At 35.2% G+C, this 23,640-nt stretch overlaps 1 protein-coding gene across 1 annotated transcript; it reads left to right on the top strand.

Moving 5' to 3' along the window:
• LOC129000201 (uncharacterized protein K02A2.6-like) lies at nt 1-1,197 on the top strand. The gene has a single exon (XM_054427156.1). It carries the CDS (start codon nt 1-3, stop codon nt 1,195-1,197), a length of 1,197 nt encoding a protein of 398 aa, XP_054283131.1.
• The last annotated feature ends 22,443 nt before the right edge of the window (nt 1,198-23,640 follow it).

Below are 23,640 nucleotides of genomic sequence, written 5' to 3'. Positions count from 1 at the left end.
ATGAACTACTTACATGAATCTCACAATGGCATGGTCAGAATGAAGTCAGAGGCTCGGGGTCATGTGTGGTGGCCAGGTATGGATGCTCTAATTGAACAGACTTGTCACCGTTGCCGTGAATGTAACTTGTTTGCAAAAGATTTACCAAGTAAAAAACATCTATTCAACTGGCCTAAAGAAAGTGAACCTTGGAGTCGAATCCATTTAGATTTTGCTGGACCATTTTACGGACAAATGTTTCTCTTAGTAATTGACGCTTTCTCGAAATGGCCAGAAATAGTACCTATGTCCTCTATTACCACAGAAAGGACAGTAGAAGCGCTCAAGAATTTGTTGTGTAAATATGGAATACCTAGAACAATCGTCTCAGACAACGGAACTTCATTTACTTCGCAAGGTTTTAAAGATTTCTGCTTGCGTAATAATATCAAACATATTACGACTCCAGTAGCTCACCCAAGTTCAAATGGACAAGTGGAGAAAAATGTAGATACCTTTAAAAGAGCTATGAACAAATTACAGTACAATAAAGAGCCTAGCTTGTTCACAGACAACTTGAGGACATATTTATTTCGCTATCGAGCTACACCTCACACTGCAACTGGACAAACACCTGCATCTTTGTTCTTGGGTCGTAATCTGCGAACTAAATTAGATTTTATCAAACCTTCACAAGAGATAAACTCAAGAGATGAACCTTCTGAAGTGCTGCGATATAAGAAAACCAGAGGCTTTTCTATTGGGAGTAAAGTGTACATTCGTACTTTTGTTGAAGGGAAAGTAAAATGGAAAATAGGAACCATACTTAGACAGTTAGGTAGGAACACATGGTTGATTGATTCTAATGGACACACTAAAAGACATACAAGTCAAATGCGGAAATTTTACCAAGACAATGAATCGGAAGAGGAAGACGACCCCTGCATTAAACAATTACCACAGCTACTGTCTTCTTCAGATTTCCAAGTACGAAATGCAGAAGTACATGTTCGGAATTCGGAAAACCATGGATCACCAGCTGTATTCCCTAGCCCTTCAACATTCCCTACAGTAGCTTCACAACATCCGAATTCCACTCCTCAGCTACGACCTAGAACATCCCCTGCAGAAGCTTTACCACACCCGAATGTACCTCCTCAGCTGCGAAGATCAACAAGGACCTTCAGGCCACAGAGGAGGTTAATTGAAGAAGCCTAAACTTGGTGGGAAGAAGTGATATGTTTTAACATTGTTTAAATTGCAGCTGACTTTTAACTTGTTTTTGTTATTGTTTTTGTTTCTAGTTTTTGACTCATGAATAAGTTCAGTTCTATTTGATTAAACTAATTTACCTATCAATTTATGTATTTACTTCAAACATAAAAATTGGGATGACCATACCCACGGTGCATCCTTACGAAGTAGATCGTAAAAACAGCTAAGTTTGTCTGAAAGATTGCAAATAAACTTCCCATAATAATTTATAAGGCCTACATAGGCTCTTAACTCTTCCTTTGAAGTTGGCTCGGGTTCATTCCGAATCGCCTCCAAAATACCCTCCTGCGGGCTGATCCCTTTGGACGACAAACAGTAGCCTAGGTACTGTACTGACGGCTGTAAGAATTTACATTTAGAATCATTTACCTTGACTCCATAACTTTGAAGACGTTGAAGAACACTCTCCAAGCGTGACAACGCTTCCTCTTGCGAAGATCCACCCACCAGTACGTCATCCAAATATGCCACTGACCCAGGTAGGCCACCAATAATTTTGTCCATGGCCGCTTGAAAGAGAGCCGGAGCCGAAGACAAACCATACGGCAGACGTCGCAAACGCACTAAGCCTTTGTGCGTAGTTAGAGTCAAGAGTGGTTGGGACTCCTCCGCCACAGGAAGTTGGAGATACGCTGCCTCCAAGTCCAAAACTGAAAACCAGCTACAACCTGCTAGAGTAGCAAAAATGTCCTCCGGTTGAGGCAAGGGATAGTGTTCCGACTGGATCACTTGATTAAGGGTTACTTTAAAGTCCCCGCAGAGTCGCACCCCACTTTTCTTCTGAATCACCACAATAGGAGTAGCCCACTGAGAGCTGGTAACGGGATAAGCAATACCTTCAGCAATCATCCTATCAATCTCATCTTCTACTGATTTACGCAACGCGTAAGGAACAGGGCGATATTTACAAAATTTTGGCACAGCATCCTCTTTTAGCACAATACGTGCCTCAACATCCTTAATTTCACCAGGACCTCCTTTGAACACAGAGGAATACTTTTGTTTCAAACCAGAAACGACTTTAGGCTCAACGGCCTTACCTAGGGTTAGGTTAGGTTCACCACCCTTAGATTTAACACTGCCTGATAGGCTATTAAAATTACAAGTAAAAATAGATTTCCAGTCAAAAGCAATATGTTGTAGCCAACTACGGCCTAGAAGCATAGGCTGATTCGTACGATCAATCTTAACGACTATCATAGGTAACTGATAAGTCTGGTCCATGTAGGTTACTTTGACTAAAGCTTGTCCAATAACATTGACTTCATTGCCTGAATATGTAAGCAACTTGATATCTACAGTACTCAATTGTACATGAGGGAAATATTTGTTAAACAATTCTTGAGGGCACACAGTTAGTGCCGAGCCAGTATCAATTTCCATTAATACGGATACATTCTCTATTTCTAGGCTTACCTTAAAGGCAGAAACATTATCACCAGAATTCATACAGTACAAAGACAAACTTTCAAACTCCACTTCATCTGGACCACCACTAGGCCTAGGCCTATTTTCCTCTTCCATCTGATGGATTTTAAATTTACCACTTTTTATGGAATTTTTCACTGGATTTTCATTTTTGAACCTGCAAACCTTACTGATGTGACCCAACTTTTTACACCCATGGCACTTGTAATTAGTGATGGGAGAATCGAATACAGAATCGAATAGTATTCGAATACAGCCCGAGTATTCGTAGATTCGAATACTTCAGATTCGTACGAATACTTTTTTGTGAATACTCTTGACCTCAGATTTTGCAGGATTTCTTGAATCTAGAAAGCGAATTCGGGGGATTCAAAAATGTATTCAACACTTTTTCAACTACTGAATTCCCTTTTAAATATCTTACGAATCCGTAGCATTCGTAAGAGTATTTAATGTTTTTACTGCAACATTTGTTTTCATCTATTCGTTATAATTTTACCATTAGCCCTATAACTTACATAAGATTATTATTAATCGTTAACATTTAGAATATATTGGATATATATTTAAAATATTAGGTTACTACTGGTAGAGGGCAATTGAATAGAATTTATTATAACTACAACCGATTTATATAGTTACATGGCAAAATAACATGCATATCTGATGTAAATTATCCATACAAATGAATATAAGACATATTATTAAAGATATTAATTAGTTAATATAATAGAAAATAATACATCAATAAGACTGTAACTGACCATGAAATAATTATAAGTCAAAATAAATGTACCTTTTAAAAATCATATAATTTAAAATTACATTGAATAAATTATATTAATGAATTAATTACTGTAAAACGAAATAACAGTGGCCAAAAGAACCGCCGCATTATGAAAAAAGAATTACACACTCATTTTCCATGCTTTGCTTACTCAAAGGTGTTTGAATACAAGTATTCGAATACAGGGGAGGCTACGAATTCACTGTATTCGATTCTTTAAAGTATTCGATTCTCCCATCACTACTTGTAATTACTATACGGGCAATTATTAGCCCTATGCTCTGGATTGCCACAACGAAAACACTTATTTATCTGAGACATATCTCCCTTCACATCACTTGAATTTGATTTCGATCCCGCACTGTGAAAATTTGAACCTCGGTTGGAAACACGTGCATTCTTCTTGACCTGAAATCTGGAAATTTCCTGAACACTTGTATTCGAGAATAGACCTGTTTGTTTCTCGGCCTGTTCAAGCCTGAGTGCAAGAGCCAACGTTTTCTTCAAATCCATTTCTTCGGAAAGTAATTTTTGACGAATTGCTTCATTTTTAATTCCCGAAACTAACTTGTCTCTCAGTGCGTCCGATAAGAATGTTCCAAAATCACACGTCGAAGCCAAATGCTTCACTGCCACTACGAACTCGGCAATACTTTCAGATTGTTTCTGGCATCGACTATAAAAAGTATAACGCTCAGCGACCACAAGGCGTTTAGGAGAATAATGATCTTCCAAGATTTTGCTCAAATTATCGTAAGATTCTTCATCAATCTTCTTAGGAGAAATAAGATCGGTGAGGACGGCTAATATTTTAGGGCCTATTACCGTAATCAAGATGGAGACCTGCTTCACGTCCTTGACCTCGTTGGCCTTGAAAAAGTGTTTCAAACGTAACAAATACGAACTAATATCTTCTTCGTACGGATTAAACTCCGATATCCGACCGATACTAGACATTTCACGCACACGCGGATTTAATTTCGTCGCCAAATGTAATAACTGTACTTCTAATAATTAATAAGCAAAGAGAACCCGATACTAGGGACAACTTACTAATTAGCATGTTAACTCCGACTGCCGTTCCACTCCGCTTCGTGCCGTCGTTCCTAGTCGGTGACGTCACTCAGCAGTGCAGCCAACCACACACACGAACTCAATAATCTTCTGGCAATGTAATATAGCCTTATATATTACAATTCTGTTAATCTGTTAAGGCATCATAAGTAGTTTTTTTTTTTTTTGGAGTTAGAGAGGATACTGGTATTTGAATATAGATTAATTAATTACCGTTAGATTATTAATGCTATTATAATTGACTGTTATATGATTAATTACTCTTTCCCCTTAAATTGCTGCAAATAAGTTAAAGAATATTAATTTAAAAAATATTTGCATTATTATAATTATTAAAATTCATTGTTGTAGCCCCGGAACTGTAATATATAAAATATCTGGTTTTACAATACCTTTATCAGTTCCAAAAACTTTTGGAAACTTTTGGAACTGATAAAGGTATTGTAAAACCAGATATTTTATTATAATTATGTTGTGAAAGCTAGACCCAGAGAATGAAAGTTGTGTAAACTCAACTATGGACCATCGTTGGTCCAACAAAAGTATCTTTTGTTGGTCCAACGGAGTGAAAAACGGTTGGACAACGGTTGGCTTGATGTATGATACCCAACAATGCATATTAATGTATTTCATTAACAATGAACCGATGTTGGTCCACAGTTGTAAATATTGGTTGGCCCAACTACGAGATATACAGTATTTGGACAACGGTTGGTTGGTTGTGGAAGCTCCAACCAACCATCGACCAACTGTCCCACAGTTGGCCAACGTTGGCCCAACCATCTGTGCTACATGGGAGGATTCATATCCCATCTCGACTAGGTCTAAAGGAGTTAACCTAACATCAGTAGACAGCTTGGTGGGAGAAGTCCACCTGAAATAAATAGTGGATGTTTACAGGATTGATGGACTTTACATTTAATGAATGATTTAATAAGAATTCAGATTCACTAGTTCATAAGAAGAAGGAATATATGTTTGAAAAAGGCATTACTAAATCAATCTAGAGGCTCAAGGAAATAGCAAATTAATTACTTTTCTCCTTCTCTAGCCCTTGCGTTGCAGTTTTCTATCAAGAATCAAGAATCAAGAATTTTTTCAATCAAGAATCAAGAATCAAGAATTTTTATTCATCGTTAACGCTATGTACAACACATGCAATGGATGAACGTCATAATTATAGCCTAAAGTTTACAGGCAATAAGGCTAAATAAATATAGACAATAAAATATAAACAAGTGCAGAGTACATGCAAAAAGTATCACAGTCATCTTAAAAATAAAATACTGAAGTTTATAAAAAACATAGGTATGCAAAGACTAGAGCAAACATGAAAACAGGTGCAATGTGTATACAATAAATGCAGTGTGTTTGAAATAAGTTAGAAAAAAGCATAGCAGGGGCAAGAAAAGAGTATAAAATTTAAAGACAATACTAACAAACAGACAGATAAATAACTTATAAAACAACTCAGCCCTTGGCTATATCACAGACAGACAGAATTTAAAATTGAATATCAACAGGCAATACAAAGAATTCATCGAGCTTGTAAAATGGCCTTGCAACCAACCAATTGTAAACAGACAACTTAAACTTAGTGAAAGATACATTATGTGCAGAAACAGGCAACTTATTAAATAGATTAATGTACATAGTGCGATGCTGGGATTGTGATTTACTCAAACGAACATAAGGCTGATTGAGTGAGGACATGCTTCTAGTGCAATAACCATGCACACTACTTCTGAGTGGATACTCATGCAGATGTTGCTTAACATGCAACAGGCAAACATAAATATACTGGTTAATCACTGTCAAAATTCCTTCGCTGACAAAGAGTGGTTTACAGTGTGCTTTAAAAGCTGAGTGTGTGATTATACGCATCGCCTTTTTTTGTAAGCGCAAGACTTTATCAATACTGTGGCCATTCCCCCACAGACGAATGCCATAAGAAATTATTCCATTAAACAAAGCATAATACACATTTTTCAGGTACACTTTAGGGATCAGCTTCTTTAAATGCCACAAAAGAGAAATCACTCTAGATAGTCTGGTACAAACATTCTGTATGTGAGAATCCCATGTAAGTTTGGTGTCAACAGTAATACCTAAGAGCTTAACGACAGAATCTACAACTACATCAGATTGAACATCAAACTGGCACAAGGAAAAACATATTTGTTGAGTTTTATTGGTATTCAAAAGGAGGCCATTTGCTTCAAACCAGATTGTGCCATCTGCCATCACATCAGACATAATGTTACAGAGCTCAGCAATATTGTTACCTGAACAGAAAAAGGTAGTGTCATCAGCAAATATGACTTTGTTACAACTAATATTTACAGGAAGGTCATTAATTAAAACAAGGAACAGAAAAGGGCCCAGAACCGATCCCTGGGGTACACCACTTTTGACTACCGTTACCTCTGAGAGACTGTTTTTAAAACAAACTTGTTGCCTGCGGTTTGCCAGATAATTTCTAAAAAAACTTAGCTCCACACCACTTACACCATAATACAGTAATTTATTGAGAAGGATCTCATGAGACACACAGTCGAACGCCTTAGTCAGATCACATAAGGTGGTCAGGGTACTAAGGTGGTTTTCAAAGCCATCAATCACAGCTGAAACAAGGCGGTCGACTGCATCCTCACAAGATAAACCTTCCCGAAAGCCGAATTGAAATTTTGAAAAAAGTGAATTCACTTCAAAATATTCACTCACCTGGTGCTTCACAGCCTTTTCAATAATTTTGGAAAAGGTCGGTACAACGGAGATCGGTCTGTAGCTTGCAGCACAATCTTTAACACCTCTCTTATATACAGGCACCACTTTGGAGAGCTTTAACACATCCGGAAACTGCCCTGTACGCAGGCATTCGTTGACACAGTGGGTTAGGGGGAGAACAATCACAGGTAACATACTCTTGATAAAATTTCCACTGATACCATAGATATCTCTGCTATGGCCACTTTTCAAATTTTTTACAATATTTTCTATGTAATCACAGGACACAGGTTTGAACTTGAAGATGGGGTTTGGGTGTTGGTGATTTCCCAGCAAATCAGACGCTCTTTCTGGAGATAGGTTGACTTGTTTACTGACATCTTCCACAGATGAGATGAAATACGAGTTGAAGTCTTCGGGTGTGAGGTTGCAGTCATCATTACGAGTAGGCCTGTTCCTGGAGTTGTTTACAATCTCCCAAGCTGTTTTACATTTGTTGTCTGATTGGGAAATTTTAGTCACATTGTGGTCCAGTTTAGCTTGTACAAGAGCTTTCTCATATCTTCGTTTGGCAGCCAAATACCTGAATCTAATAATATCCACAGAAAGATTATATTTTTTAGCCCAGAGAAGGAAGTCATACAGTTGCGATAACTCCTTTCTCATTTGTTGATGTTCTTGCTTAAACCAGGTAGGCCCAAGCTTAAGAGATTTCTTCGCATTATACTTCATAATTCTAACAGGGTAAAAAGTGTCAAAGCTCTGAAAGAAATGCATGAAAAAATGTTCAGGAAAATTATCACAGGAGTTGCTATTGATAGTGAGCCAATCAGTGTTAAGCATGTAGGACATAAAGTTTTCATTGTTTTTTTGGCTAAAACAACGAGTAATCTTAGAAGTCGTTTCTTGATGTTTGTTGCTACAGTCAGTGGGCGTTAGCTTAATTTCCAGAGCCTGATGGTCAGATAAAGGCACTGAAGTAACGTTAACATCTAGAAGTTGTCTTGGGTAGTTGGTAATAACATTGTCGAGACAGGCGGGTCCTCTTGTAGGCTTCTCATTTGCACAATAGCAGTCAACAGAGCGGAGAGCATCCAGAAATTGGAGAGGTAATGGCTCTCTAAGGCGAATATCGATATTAATGTCGCCACACAATACCACAGGCACATTCATTTTAGACAAAAATAAAATCAACAGTTCTACATTCTCCAGGAAAATCGCCGCATCCCCATCTGGAACTCGATAGACTGACAAAATGATTATTTCCAAGTTAGGGTAATGAACCAAGACCGCCACAATCTCAAAATGTCTCTCAACACAAAAGCGAGTTACATCAAGTATCGCAAAACTCAGATCCTCTCGGACAAAAATTGCCACACCACCCTTAGTTTGAATAGTGCGACAAAAAGCTGTTGCACATATGTAACCCTCAATATGCACTAAATCAATAGTGTCAGGCCTACACCAATGCTCACACACACAAAGCACAGAAATATTTTGACTGTGTAGAATAAGATCAAGTTCGTTTTGCTTATCCAATAGGGATTGGGTGTTTACGGAATAGATGTTGTAATCAACCCTTTCCACGGAGGCAATCCTGTTAGCTGATTCCTTGTTTAGTTCTAGGTTCCGTTTGTTGTTTTGGACAGCTCGGAGTTTAAATGCTCCAAAGCAGGCCTATTAGAAACGATCTGTCCACTTTTCCTTGGCTTATAAACAGATACAAAGGCATTTTCTGGCCAAAATTCAGGTTTATATATGTCATCAAAATGCTTTGAGGGTATTCCTACTTTGAAAGATGAATAATGGTTAGGGTACTTACACTGTAGTTTCTCCACTATGTACTGAGAGTCAATTTTACCCTTTAAAAAGTCCGTTACGTTTTCACAGGTTGTATCTGGGCTTAGTTTGGAAACAAATAAGAATGTTTTCTTGTCTGTTGTACTTAGGTTAAGTTCGGAAGTTGACTGTCCAGTAATGAAACCGTACTTTACACTCTTGCTGTTATGTCTGTGAAACTGCCAATAAACCAACATTAAGCTATGACGTCACGTCAGATCAGTAGATCAAGAAGGCCGTGGCATCAAAACTTCCTAACCTCAAATGCATGTATCAAAACTTTCTAACCTCAAACACATGTGTCACATGTCAAAACTTCCTAACCTCAAATACATTTTATGTTTAAATTACACCTTTTGAGCAGTTATTAAGTGTTTGTTTTACTAGTATACCATTTTTATGTTAATGCGGTGCCGAAATAAAGTGCAATGACCACTAATAACACTTGTTTTTATTCCATTGATATGTAGGCCTACTTCCACTAACCTCAAAGTGCATTTCACACTACAAACATACATCAGACTAGATTTATGTAGATTACTTTTATGGATTATGTTACATTATAAGTCAATACATGTGATAATAAAATAGCATGCCCATACGATGCTTATGATGGTTTCTATATGTGGTAACAGTTAGACCTGCTCCTTACCCAACTACCGATTTAACAGATTAAAAAAAAACAATTATATTTTAAAATTCGCTCGATAAATTTTCATTATTTTAATGGAGAATGTTATTTACACGTCTACACATGTTATAATAAAATGGCAAGCCCATTCGATGCTTATGATGGTTTCTATAGGTGGTAGAAGATAGGCCTGCTCCTTACTGAGCTACCTATTTTTCAGATAAAAAAAAATATATTTCAAATTTGGCTAGATAAATTTTGATTATTTTTAAGGAGTATGTTATTTACACGTATACACGTGTCATAATTAAATGGTAAGCCCATTCAATGCTTATGATGGTTTCTGTATGAGGTAGAAGTTGAACCTGCCATTTATTAGACTACTGATGTTACAGATTTAAAAAAAATTATATTTCAAATTTGGCTCGATAAATTTTGATTATTTTTATGGAGTATGTTATTTACACGTATACACGTGTCATAATTAAATGGCAAGCCCATTCAATGCTTATGATGGTTTCTTTATGAGGTAGAAGTTGAACCTGCCATTTATTAGACCACTGATGTTACAGATAAAAAAATATATTTCAAATTTGGCTCGATAAATTTTGATTATTTTTATGGAGTATGTTATTTACACGTATACACGTGTCATAATTAAATGGCAAGCCCATTCAATGCTTATGATGGTTTCTATATGTGGTAGAAGTTAGGCCTGCACCTTACTGTGCTACCGACTTTTTCAGATAAAAAAATATATTTAAAATTTGGCTCGATATATTTTGATTATTTTTATGGAGTATGTTATTTACACGTATACACGTGTCATAATTAAATGACAAGCCCATTCAATGCTTATGATGGTTGCTATATGTGGTAGAAGTTAGGCCTGCTGCTTATTGAGCTACCGATTTTTACAGATTCTTAAAAAATTATATTTCAAATTTAGCTCGATAAATTTTGATTATTTTTATGGAGTATGTTATTTAGACGTCTACACATGTTATAATAAAATGGCAAGCCCATTCAATGCTTATGATGGTTGCTATGTGTGGTAGAAGTTAGGCCTGCTCCTTATTGAGCTACAGATTTTTACAGATTCTAAAAAAATTATATTTCAAATTTAGCTCGATAAATTTTCATTATTTTTATGGAGTATGTTCTTCACACGTTTACACATGTTATAAAAAAATGGCAAGCCCATTCGATGCTTATGATGGTTGCTATATGTGGAAGAAGTTAGGCCTGCTCCTTACTGAGCTACCTATTTTTCAGATAAAAAGAAATATATTTCAAATTTGGCTCGATAAATTTTGATTATTTTTAAGGAGTATGTTATTTACACGTATACACGTGTCATAATTAAATGGCAAGCCCATTCAATGCTTATGATGGTTTCTGTATGAGGTAGAAGTTGAACCTGCCATTTATTAGACTACTGATGACAGATTAAAAAAAAATTATATTTCAAATTTGGCTCGATAAATTTTGATTATTTTTATGGAGTATGTTATTTACACGTATACACGTGTCATAATTAAATGGCAAGCCCATTCAATGCTTATGATGGTTTCTGTATGAGGTAGAAGTTGAACCTGCCATTTATTAGACCACTGATGTTACAGATAAAAAAAATATATATTTCAAATTTGGCTCGATAAATTTTGATTATTTTTATGGAGTATGTTATTTACACGTATACACGTGTCATAATTAAATGGCAAGCCCATTCAATGCTTATGATGGTTTCTATATGTGGTAGAAGTTAGGCCTGCACCTTATTGAGCTACCGATTTTTACAGATTCTAAAAAAATTATATTTCAAATTTAGCTCGATAAATTTTGATTATTTTTATGGAGTATGTTATTTAGACGTCTACACATGTTATAATAAAATGGCAAGCCCATTCAATGCTTATGATGGTTGCTATGTGTGGTAGAAGTTAGGCCTGCTCCTTATTGAGCTACCGATTTTTTACAGATTCTAAAAAAATTATATTTCAAATTTAGCTCGATAAATTTTCATTATTTTTATGGAGTATGTTCTTCACACGTTTACACATGTTATAAAAAAATGGCAAGCCCATTCGATGCTTATGATGGTTGCTATATGTGGTAGAAGTTAGGCCTGCTGCTTATTGAGCTACCGATTTTTACAGATTCTAAAAAAAAATATATTTCAAATTTGGCTCGATAAATTTTCATTATATTTATGGAGTGTGTTCTTTACAGGTCTACACATGGTATAATAAAATGGCAAGCCCATTCGATACTTATGATGGTTTCTATATGTGGTTTGTAGTTGATCCTGTCCTTTACTAGGAAGATACACTCGTTTGCATCGCTCAATCACGTCGTGGTTGAAGTTTGTTAGCGACGCATACTCACCTTTAGGTTGGAGTTTGTTCACTGCACTCACTTGCCTTCAGGTTTAGCTTGTTTGCTACGCTCACTCACCTTATGGTTGCAAATATAAATAATAAATAGTAATTCATTTATTAACAACATTTAATAACAAAATTAATTTCTAAAGGGAATTTTCCATATACCGTACCTTATGTTTTAACCATAATTTTTACTTGTAATAATTTTACCACTGGGTAAATTTACCTTAATTAAACTTATTTTTAAAAATTTCACTTTATCTTAATTTTAATGAGGTTTTCATTATTTAGCTAAAACTTTACATTATATGTTACAGTGACAATTTTTAGTGTTTTTTAGATTGCGGCCTCCTCCTCCCCTAATAGCTGCTCCTTACCTCGCCATAATTTTACCACTGGGTCATTTTATCTTAAGTAAGTTCACAAATTGCCAACAATGGTTTATCTTTTTGTTTAGGCTTTACATTAAATGTTACATTGACTATTTAACTTTTTTTAATGCAGCCTCCTCCTCCCCTTATAGCTGTTCCTTACCTCACCATAATTTTACCACTGTGCCATTTTATCTTAAGTAAGTTCACAAATTGCCAACAATGGTTTATCTTTTTGTTTAGGCTTTACATTATATGTTACATTGACTATTTAATTTTTTTTAATGCAGCCTCCTCCTCCCCTTATAGCTGCTCCTTACCTCGCCATAATTTTACCACTGGGTCATTTTATCTTAAGTAAGTTCACAAATTGCCAACAATGGTTTATCTTTTTGTTTAGGCTTTACATTAAATGTTACATTGACTATTTAACTTTTTTTTAATGCAGCCTCCTCCTCCCCTTATAGCTGCTCCTTACCTCGCCATAATTTTACCACTGTGCCATTTTATCTTAAGTAAGCTCACAAATTGCCAACAATGGTTTATCTTTTTGTTTAGGCTTTACATTAAATGTTACATTGACTATTTAATTTTTTTTAATGCAGCCTCCTCCTCCCCTTATAGCTGCTCCTTACCTCGCCATAATTTTACCACTGTGCCATTTTATCTTAAGTAAGCTCACAAATTGCCAACAATAATGGTTTATCTTTTTGTTTAGGCTTTAAATTATATGTTACATTGACTATTTAAATTTTTTTAATGCAGCCTCCTCCTCCCCTTATAGCTGCTCCTTACCTCGCCATAATTTTACCACTGGGCCATTTTATCTTAAGTAAGCTCACAAATTGCCAACAATGGTTTATCTTTATGTTTAGGCTTTACATTATATGTTACATTGAATATTTAAATTTTTGTATTGCAGCCTCCTCCACCCCTTTAAGCTGCTCCTTACCTCGCCATAGTTTAAACCCTTACCACTGTTTCATTTTGACTGTAGGCCAATATTAGATGTAAAAACCTTGAGCATGATTTTAGTAAATATTAGTAAGATTTTTAACAGTGTTCTCATGTGGTTTTTAATGTAATAATGATAATCACTGTTTTATTTAAATATAAATTTTACAGCCTCTAATTTTCAAAGACTTAGAGACAGTGAATGAAGGCAACCTATTACTCTTATTTTTGTTGTTGTAAATATTTAGTTTGGTAGTACCTGCATAAAATACAAAAGAAATCTATGTGTTCTAACACTTGAGTAGAACATGGCACATCAGGTGGTAAGCAATTTCCACCACCTTTCTTACTAGTGTGAAACCACCTTTTACAAGCAGTACATTCAACGCAAAAGTCATTTTGGTTTCTTGGTGAGTCGGGAAATTGTACATTGCAAATGTAACATGTATTAACCATATAGCCTGAATAGCTAAGGAGCTTTTTGAATAACAAAATTCTATGTTGGTCTGCATCAAACATCAAGTCTATTGAACCATTTGTTTTTAATTGTTCTATGAAATACAAAATGAATACACCACAATTGTAACTGTCAGTTTGAACAGGATGTCTTAAATGGCCATGTTGCCATGTTTTGACTAAGTCATCAAACTTAGTGTTGGTTATGTTTGAGTAAAATTTGAGAAAGTTATTAAATATATACTTCTTTCTGTTAGGATTGACAAAATCTGATGAAGGGTCAATAAGGTAAAATGTATGGTCCTTCACGTTTGCATAGCCTAAAACCCAGTGTACGTTATCAATGTTCAATGGGAAAAATAGCTGTTCTGCAACAGAAATATCTGCAATTGATTTTGTAATCAACCAGTGGTCAGGTTTGATATATTCTCCTTGGACAAGACTTAACGTTGCAACATTGTCATGAATTATTGAACTGTTATGGTTGTCTTTTCCCATGAGCATAAGCCCTACAGCCTCTATGACAGAGTTGTCCAGCCAAGATTTGCCCCGTAACAGTTCAATATCATTAATGTACAAGCAACACTTAGAGTTGTTTCGACCTTCGATGGAACAAACAATGTAATTGTTTCTCTGTGTTAATTGAGTATAATAGTTAGGGTCAGAAATCAAGCCATTATCTAAAATCAGATTTGATATCGTTAATTGGTGTTCATGTGTCATAACGTAAGGTTTTTGAACATGATTTTGCAAGTACTTAGATTGAAAATAGCTTGGGCGAGTTATCTTAGAGGGTTTTTCCCAAGACTCCTCGATAACATCCATGTCTTCATCTGACAGCAAAAGCTGTCCAGTTTTATTATTTTCCGGTGCTGCCTGTGATTTAGAATTTTTTTTAGATTTAGTACTCAATTTTAAATGTCTTTTACCAACATTATTCCTCGGTTTACGAACACAACAACCTTCCTTTGGTATGTTTAGTGTGATTTCTTTGCAACGGGCCTCAATAACCTTTCTTATCAGCCTAATAAACCTGTTAGCTCTGAGATTAGTTTGTCCCTTTAAAATAACATTTTTAACCATACCAAACCAACTTTCAACCGGGGCATTGCTTAATCTCTTTAATGCTTTAACATTAACTTTGCTTTTTAACAATATGGCAGACCACAGTGGTAAAAAAGCTACAAATCTCTTAGCAATGAGAATTGCTAATTTTGGGCAGTAAAACGGATTCTTATTAGGCCTACAGTCTAAATTTGAGCTGTCAGGGCTATTTTCTTCAGATAAAGGACAAAGGTCTAAATCGGCTTTATTTTTATCATTTAAAGAACTTACAACTAAACCATGCATAGCAAACAATTCAGCCTTAGTGTAACAAATTTCGTTAAAGAATGGACTTTTTTTGTATAAAGTTGTGCAACTTGTATCTTGAAACATTTCATCTGTACATTCATTTTCACTATCAAAATCTGTTTCAAATGTGCTTTCCTCAACAGTGCATTCAAAGTTTAAAATACCTAAAGCGTATTGGACTTCAGAGTTGTTGTTATAGGTCATTAGTACAGTGAAGGTGTGACTCAATATTGTTTTAATTTTTTCATATGAAGTACAGTTTATGATAAAACAAAGTATTTGTAAAGCAAACTGTTTAATTGATTTTCGTTCCTTTGACTGCAAATTTAATGTTGCTGCATGTATATTATTTACACATATTTTCACAAAATGGCAACAGCAGACATGTACAGTAACTGTGACCGGTTGCACACTGGCTTTGTTATGTACAAAGTTGTGGCAATGGATTAAGTATGAAGTAAGGTCCATTTTGTTCCATTGAACAATAACAGCTTCGATTAGGGCCCAGCTAAAGTCTACAACAACCCGTTGAGCAAGAGGCCACTTATTTTCTTGAATAAGAAAATCTTTAAGTTTTAATAACCAACCCCCAATAGAAATGGCATTATGTTTGCAAGTAATATATTCAGACAATGGTAAAATTGAACCATCAGTTTGGAATACGATACTATAATATAACACTCTTTTACCATTACATTGATCAACTGGACGTACAACCTTGCCAGTTGCATCCAGATGTAGGACAAAATCACTTTTTAATTGCTTAGTTTTTTCTTTTGCTAAGCAGGCAACATGTAAAACATCTTTGCTATAAATAATAGCTTCAAAGGGATGTGTTACATGTTGCAAATACCTATGTTCTGGATCACTTTGTTGGTCTCTCATTAAAAATAAATCGGTTAGGCAATCTTTATGTAAGTCATCCTTAGCTAATTCTTCTGATTTAGCCAACCTTAAAACACTATAAGATTTTGCATCTTGTATATTGTTTAATTGCACACCCTCAACATCACACTTCTTGACACTCTCCAATCTAATAATAGATGCACTTGTTTGCATGAGTTTTTCTTTCATGATATCTCTAGCAACTCCACTTAATTCTCTAGTTTTTTTTTTTAGGGTGTATACATTCATTCACATTAGTATAAACATTTACCTTAATCGAATTGGATTCTTTGTGATTACAACAATCCAATCTGAATGTGGTAACATAATTATGACCACAATAACAATAAATAGACATTAACTTCTTTGAAGGTTGTTTACAATAGTTGACATTGTTCATTTGAAAGATGCAGCCTTTACTTACAGAAAACAAACAAACAGATATTACTTTGGGATAAGTTTTTGTTAATAATTTACCTTTTTCATCTATTAACTGTGACCATACTGACAGTGGAATAAAAAACGTTGTCATGTAGTGGGTACACAAGAAACTTCTTTTTTGTTTGTCAGTATTTAAGGATTTAGGAAAAATATCAAACTTTACAGATACTGAGCTAGTTGGTTTGGACAACTGTTGATATTCAGAGTTGTCTGGCTGTGCACATGTGACTTGAAAGGCGTTATTCATTTCAGATTGAGATTCATCAAGTTCACAAATATTTTCATTAGCAACCCCATCAATTTCAGATTGAGATTCATGGAATTCAAGTTTTTCATTAGCAACCCCATTAATCTCAAATTGAGAGTCGTTAAGTTTACAAATTGTTGTATTATCAAGCACTGTTCCATCTAAATTATTAATTTCCGGGTCTCTATGTTTAAGAATACAACATGAACTTATGAACTCATTGTTGTCAAGATAATAATAAGATAATAAAAATAATCAAAATTTATCGAGCGAAATTTGAAATATAATTTTTTTCTTCTGAAAAATCGGTAGCTCAGTAAGGAGCAGGACTATCTTCTACCACCTATAGAAACCATCATAAGCATTGAATGGGCTTGCCATTTAATTATGTCACGTGTATACTTGTAAATAACATACTCCATAAAAATAATCAAAATTTATCGAGCGAAATTTGAAATATAATTTTTTTCTTCTGAAAAATCGGTAGCTCAGTAAGGAGCAGGACTATCTTCTACCAACTATAGAAACCATCATAAGCATTGAATGGGCTTGCCATTTACGTATGACATGTGTATACGTCTAAATAACATACTCCATAAAAATAATGAAAATTTATCGAGCGAAATTTGAAATATAATTTTTTTTATCTGAAAAAACCGTAGCCCAGTAAGGAGCAGGCCTATCTTCTACCACCTATAGAAACCATCATAAGCATTGAATGGGCTTGCCATTTAATTATGTCACGTGTATACTTGTAAATAACATACTCCATAAAAATAATCAAAATTTATCCAGCGAAATTTGAAATATAATTTTTTTCTTCTGAAAAATCGGTAGCTCAGTAAGGAGCAGGACTATCTTCTACCACCTATAGAAACCATCATAAGCATTGAATGGGCTTGCCATTTAATTATGTCACGTGTATACTTGTAAATAACATACTCCATAAAAATAATCAAAATTTATCCAGCGAAATTTGAAATATAATTTTTTTCTTCTGAAAAATCGGTAGCTCAGTAAGGAGCAGGACTATCTTCTACCAACTATAGAAACCATCATAAGCATTGAATGGGCTTGCCATTTACGTATGACATGTGTATACGTCTAAATAACATACTCCATAAAAATAATGAAAATTTATCGAGCGAAATTTGAAATATAATTTTTTTATCTGAAAAAAACCGTAGCCTAGTAAGGAGCAGGCCTATCTTCTACCACCTATAGAAACCATCATAAGCATTGAATGGGCTTGCCATTTAATTATGTCACGTGTATACTTGTAAATAACATACTCCATAAAAATAATCAAAATTTATCGAGCGAAATTTGAAATATAATTTTTTTCTTCTGAAAAATCGGTAGCTCAGTAAGGAGCAGGACTATCTTCTACCACCTATAGAAACCATCATAAGCATTGAATGGGCTTGCCATTTACGTATGACATGTGTATACGTCTAAATAACATACTCCATAAAAATAATGAAAATTTATCGAGCGAAATTTGAAATATAATTTTTTTATCTGAAAAAAACCGTAGCCCAGTAAGGAGCAGGCCTATCTTCTACCACCTATAGAAACCATCATAAGCATTGAATGGGCTTGCCATTTAATTATGTCACGTGTATACTTGTAAATAACATACTCCATAAAAATAATCAAAATTTATCGAGCGAAATTTGAAATATAATTTTTTTCTTCTGAAAAATCGGTAGCTCAGTAAGGAGCAGGACTATCTTCTACCACCTATAGAAACCATCATAAGCATTGAATGGGCTTGCCATTTACGTATGACATGTGTATACGTCTAAATAACATACTCCATAAAAATAATGAAAATTTATCGAGCGAAATTTGAAATATAATTTTTTTATCTGAAAAAAACCGTAGCCCAGTAAGGAGCAGGCCTATCTTCTACCACCTATAGAAACCATCATAAGCATTGAATGGGCTTGCCATTTACGTATGACATGTGTATACGTCTAAATAACATACTCCATAAAAATAATCAAAATTTATCGAGCGAAATTTGAAATATAATTTTTTTCTTCTGAAAAATCGGTAGCTCAGTAAGGAGCAGGACTATCTTCTACCACCTATAGAAACCATCATAAGCATTGAATGGGCTTGCCATTTACGTATGACATGTGTATACGTCTAAATAACATACTCCATAAAAATAATGAAAATTTATCTAGCCAAATTTGAAATATAATTTTTTTATCTGAAAAAAACCGTAGCCCAGTAAGGAGCAGGCCTATCTTCTACCACCTATAGAAACCATCATAAGCATTGAATGGGCTTGCCATTTAATTATGTCACGTGTATACTTGTAAATAACATACTCCATAAAAATAATCAAAATTTACTGAGCCAAATTTGAAATATAATTTTTTTTATGAAAATTTGGTAGCACAATAAGGTGCAGGCTTATCTTCTACCACCTATAGAAACCATCATAAGCATTGAATGGGCTTGCCATTTAATTATAACATGTATAGAAGTCTAAATAACATACTCCATAAAAATAATAAAAATTTATCGAGCCAAATTTGAAATAATTTTTTTTTTTTAAATCGGTAGCTCAGTAAGGAGCAGGCCTATCTTATACCACCTACAGTAACCATTATAAGCATCGAATGGGCTTGCCATTTTATTATGGCATGTATATACGTGTAAATAACATACTCCATGAAAATAATAAACATGAATCAAACCAGATTTGAAATAATACACTTTACTCATTCTGTTGATTGTACCAGTTGAAGCTGTTTTTGTTTACTGTAACACTGTTACAATTACAATCTCGTACGTCGGGAGTATATTTCGTGATTCAATATTATGGTATAACAGGAACAGTGTTATATCATTATTTTTTTTTCGTATGTGCCTCGGTTACATTTATTAATCAAATTAATTAAATTTAATATTAAAATAGGCTGAAAGGAATGTTTACATATCTTTGTTGCGAGTAATGCACTTTGAGGTTAGTGGTTCATAGAGTGATACAATGGAATAACAACAAGTGATATTAATGGTTATTGTACTTTATTTAGGCAACTCAGTTATATAAAAATGGTACATTAGTAAAACAAACACTTAAACACTGCTCAAAATATATGATTTCCACATTTTTCAGTGAAACATGCATTTGAGGTTAGGAAGTTCTGAAGCCACGGCCTTCTTGATCTGCTGATCTGACGTTGACGTCATAGCTTAATGTTGGTTTATTGGCAGTTTTACATCCATCTTGCTGTTTGACCCTGACCTAGGCCTAGTCCCTGTGTTATTTGTTTGTCTCTTTGGTATAGGTGTTTGTCTCCTTTTTTGTCCCCGGGCCTTGACCACTGTATAAGGCAACTCCTCAGAAGCTTCCACAGGAAAGTCCGAATCACTCAGTGACTGTGAGGGCGAAGTTAGTCCTACACCTAGGCCTACAACAGGGTTAGGCCGAGAGCTTTGACTACACATTGATAGGTTAGGATTTTGAGCATGTTTTTTAGTCATTTTATTTGCACTATTAGGCACTTTAGTTGCTGAGTTAGTGAGTCTAGGGCTCACTGAATTTACTTTCAAAGAATCTGCGTATGTTTTACCACCTGCAGAAGAACCATTTATTAACAGGTCGTCCAGAGCCTCAGCTTGATTGTTTACTGCCGATCGCAGGAGTTTCCTGTCATTGTCCATTTTAATTAACTGAGTGGTAATCACATTATACTTGTCATAAAGATCAGAAATTTGATCGGTCAAAAGTTTAAAATCGTCTGGACATTGTCCATTGTCAATTTCAGCATCAATTCTCTTTGGCGAACACGAAGTCTCAGCAGAAGCAGAAGCCGGTGCACGACACTTCTCACAAATATACACGGCTTTACCTTTTAGAGCTTTGAATAACTCGTACTCTTCGTCAGTTACATCAATGCAGGTGTTATGATGCCATAATTTACAAATCCCGACACATAGGAGTGCTTTACTAGTTTTCGTGACGTTTTTATTACACGAACCGCACTTTGACTGTTTGCTATGCGCCGCCATCTTAGTTCTATGGCCGTCAGTGTGTCCACAGGGGTACCACTTTTTTGTACTAAATTTCCCTGAAAAATGTACAAGATTTCCTAATGTAGGTACAAGATCTTACAAAAGATAGAGTAATGCTACTTTATATGGCTCTCTGTGTTATACCATAGAGACTAACCAAAGTTCTTTGACGTTTTTATCCTTGTGGTGGCACCTTGACGCTCCCCCATAGAAATAAAACCATTAAATTAATCAGGTCTCCTCTCACCTTCACACTTAATAACATAAAACTCATTGTTCTAATTATTTGATAAAGAGGAACGCCCTCTTGTTAAATTTGACTTTAATCTCAGAAGTGAATGCCTACTAAACTTTAATGCAGAATTCTGAATTTTTTCATAACACAAGTAGACTTCTCATCCCTTTGTAAATTTTGAGGCTCGTTTTTCGTGTCTAGTTCATGTCCGGTGACACTGACCGCTAGTATCGACGAAATTTTTTTTCTATTATTTTAGGATTGATTTCATTATTTGCGCTATACTGTTTGACATAACTACGGGACAAGCTATTGTTTATGATAAGATCGTTTTATTTGGCTAATGGCTGAACGAAGTTTTAAAAGAAACTAACTGAAATAACAAGAAACAAATTATAAACAAAACATCACCTCTACAGTTCACCGCGACAGAAATAACAATAAAATTGGCTTCAGCTGTTCCATAAGAATGAGAAATCCACTAAGGCAGTACATTTGCTTATCTATGTATTTTATTATAGCCGGTAATTTATTGTTATAAAATTACATAGAGTAAGTTATGGCATGTGGTCTTTACAATTCAACCAAGATATGAAAATCCGGAGTTGCCAACTGTTATTTATTAACTTAAAAATCCCCCAAACTGCGTGTATTTTTTAATTTTTATAAAAACAGATTTTGAAGGAAAATGTACAAGATTCAGTGAACAATGTACTAGGGTACAAGAAAATATCAAAATGTACTAGATCTTGTACAATTGTACAAGCTGTGGACACACTGATGGCCGTCCTATCAAAAGCCTTCCCCATTCAGACTGTTTATGGTACTTTTAACCATAAAGATTCTTTAGCTAGGCTGAATCAAGGTAAAGCTTAACGCCGTATACTCACAAAATGTAGGTGATTTGAGGGGAAGTGATTTTAACCCCTCCACCTCACCATAATTATTAAACATCAGCCAACAGCTGAATTGAGCTAAAAGGTGGTTTAATCCAGTAAACATCCCCCTACTTACTTACTTTCAGTGTCCGGAAATCAAACTTCGCACGAATGTGACCAATACAAGCTAAGAACGACATCACAATTGGGGCACCCTGGGCAACGCTGACATTTCAGCGGCAAATCCTTCTACAACCGGAAGACTTAGAAAAACCTTGCCCTTAAACCGACTAAATTTAGTGAACTATAGTGACTATACTATAGTTGCTTGCAATGGAGGGCTTCGCACTTCTAAACCACGTGGCTGATGTAATAGTGGCCAAAACCTAATATCATACCTTCAATTATAAGATGATACATGATTAAGAAACGTTGACGGAAATTTGCATTTTAGGGTTTGCACGCGATTTTTGAATTTTTTTTTTCATTCTACTCGAAATTTAACGCTGATTCCGAAAATGACGTTCTTTTTCCGCGGAAAACGACCATAACGCGGAAAAACGACCAAAACGAAAAAAAAACTTTTTTTTACCAAAACACGTCATGTGGGTACTCAAATTAACCGTAATATTAAGCAGATCACGACTACGCAAGAATCTTTTGGATCCGAGGTCAAATAAGCGAGATTTTCACGTAAATATGCGATGCTATTTTGGATTTTTGCTCCAACTTTTGTCTGTGTTAAAATACCAGCTGATCAGGATCAGCTGGTCATTATTTTATTATAATTGTTTATGTTTTAATTTAACAGGTAAAAGGGATGATACTAAGCATAACCTAACTTAACCTAACCTACCCTAACCTAACATAACCTTACCTAACTAACCAACCTAACCTAACACACCTAACCTAACCAACCTAACCAAACCTAACCTAACCAACCTAACCTAACCTAACCTAACCTAACCAAACTAACCTAACCAACCTAACCTAACCAAACTAACCTAACCAACCTAACCTAACCAAACTAACCTAACCAACCTAACCTAACCAAACTAACCTAACCAACCTAACCTAACCAAACTAACCTAACCAACCTAACCTAACCAAACTAACCTAACCTAACCAACCCAACCTATTCTAACCTAACTAACCTAACCTAACCAACCCAACCTATTCTAACCTAACCAACCTAACCTAACCAACCTAACCTAACCTAACCTAACCAACCTTACCCAACCAACCTAACCTAACCAACCTAACCTAACCAAACTAACCTAAACAAGCTAACCAACCTAACCTAACCTAACCAACCTAACCCAACCTAACCTAACCTAACCAACCTAACCTAACCAACCTAACCAACCTAACCTAACCTAAACAACCTAACCAAACTAATGTAAACAACCTAACCATCCTAACCTAACCTAACCTAACCAACCTAAGTAAACAACCTAACCTAACCTATCCTAACCTAACCTAACCAACCTAACCTAACCTAAAAACCCCGAATTCCCACCTGTCCCCTAGTGAGTTGGGAGTTATTGCTGGTAGTATTACGTTTTCGTGAAAATCTCGCTTATTTGACCTCGGATCCCAAAAATTCTTGCATAGTCGTGATCTGCTTAATATTCCGGTTAATTTGAGTACCCACATGACGT

Source organism: Macrosteles quadrilineatus, unplaced genomic scaffold (genome assembly GCF_028750875.1).
Source record: "Macrosteles quadrilineatus isolate MER2022 unplaced genomic scaffold, UCM_ALF_1.0 Scaffold_8__2_contigs__length_117827958, whole genome shotgun sequence".
NCBI classification, from domain to species: domain Eukaryota; kingdom Metazoa; phylum Arthropoda; class Insecta; order Hemiptera; family Cicadellidae; genus Macrosteles; species Macrosteles quadrilineatus.
This window is presented reverse-complemented; position numbering and strand designations above follow the sequence as displayed.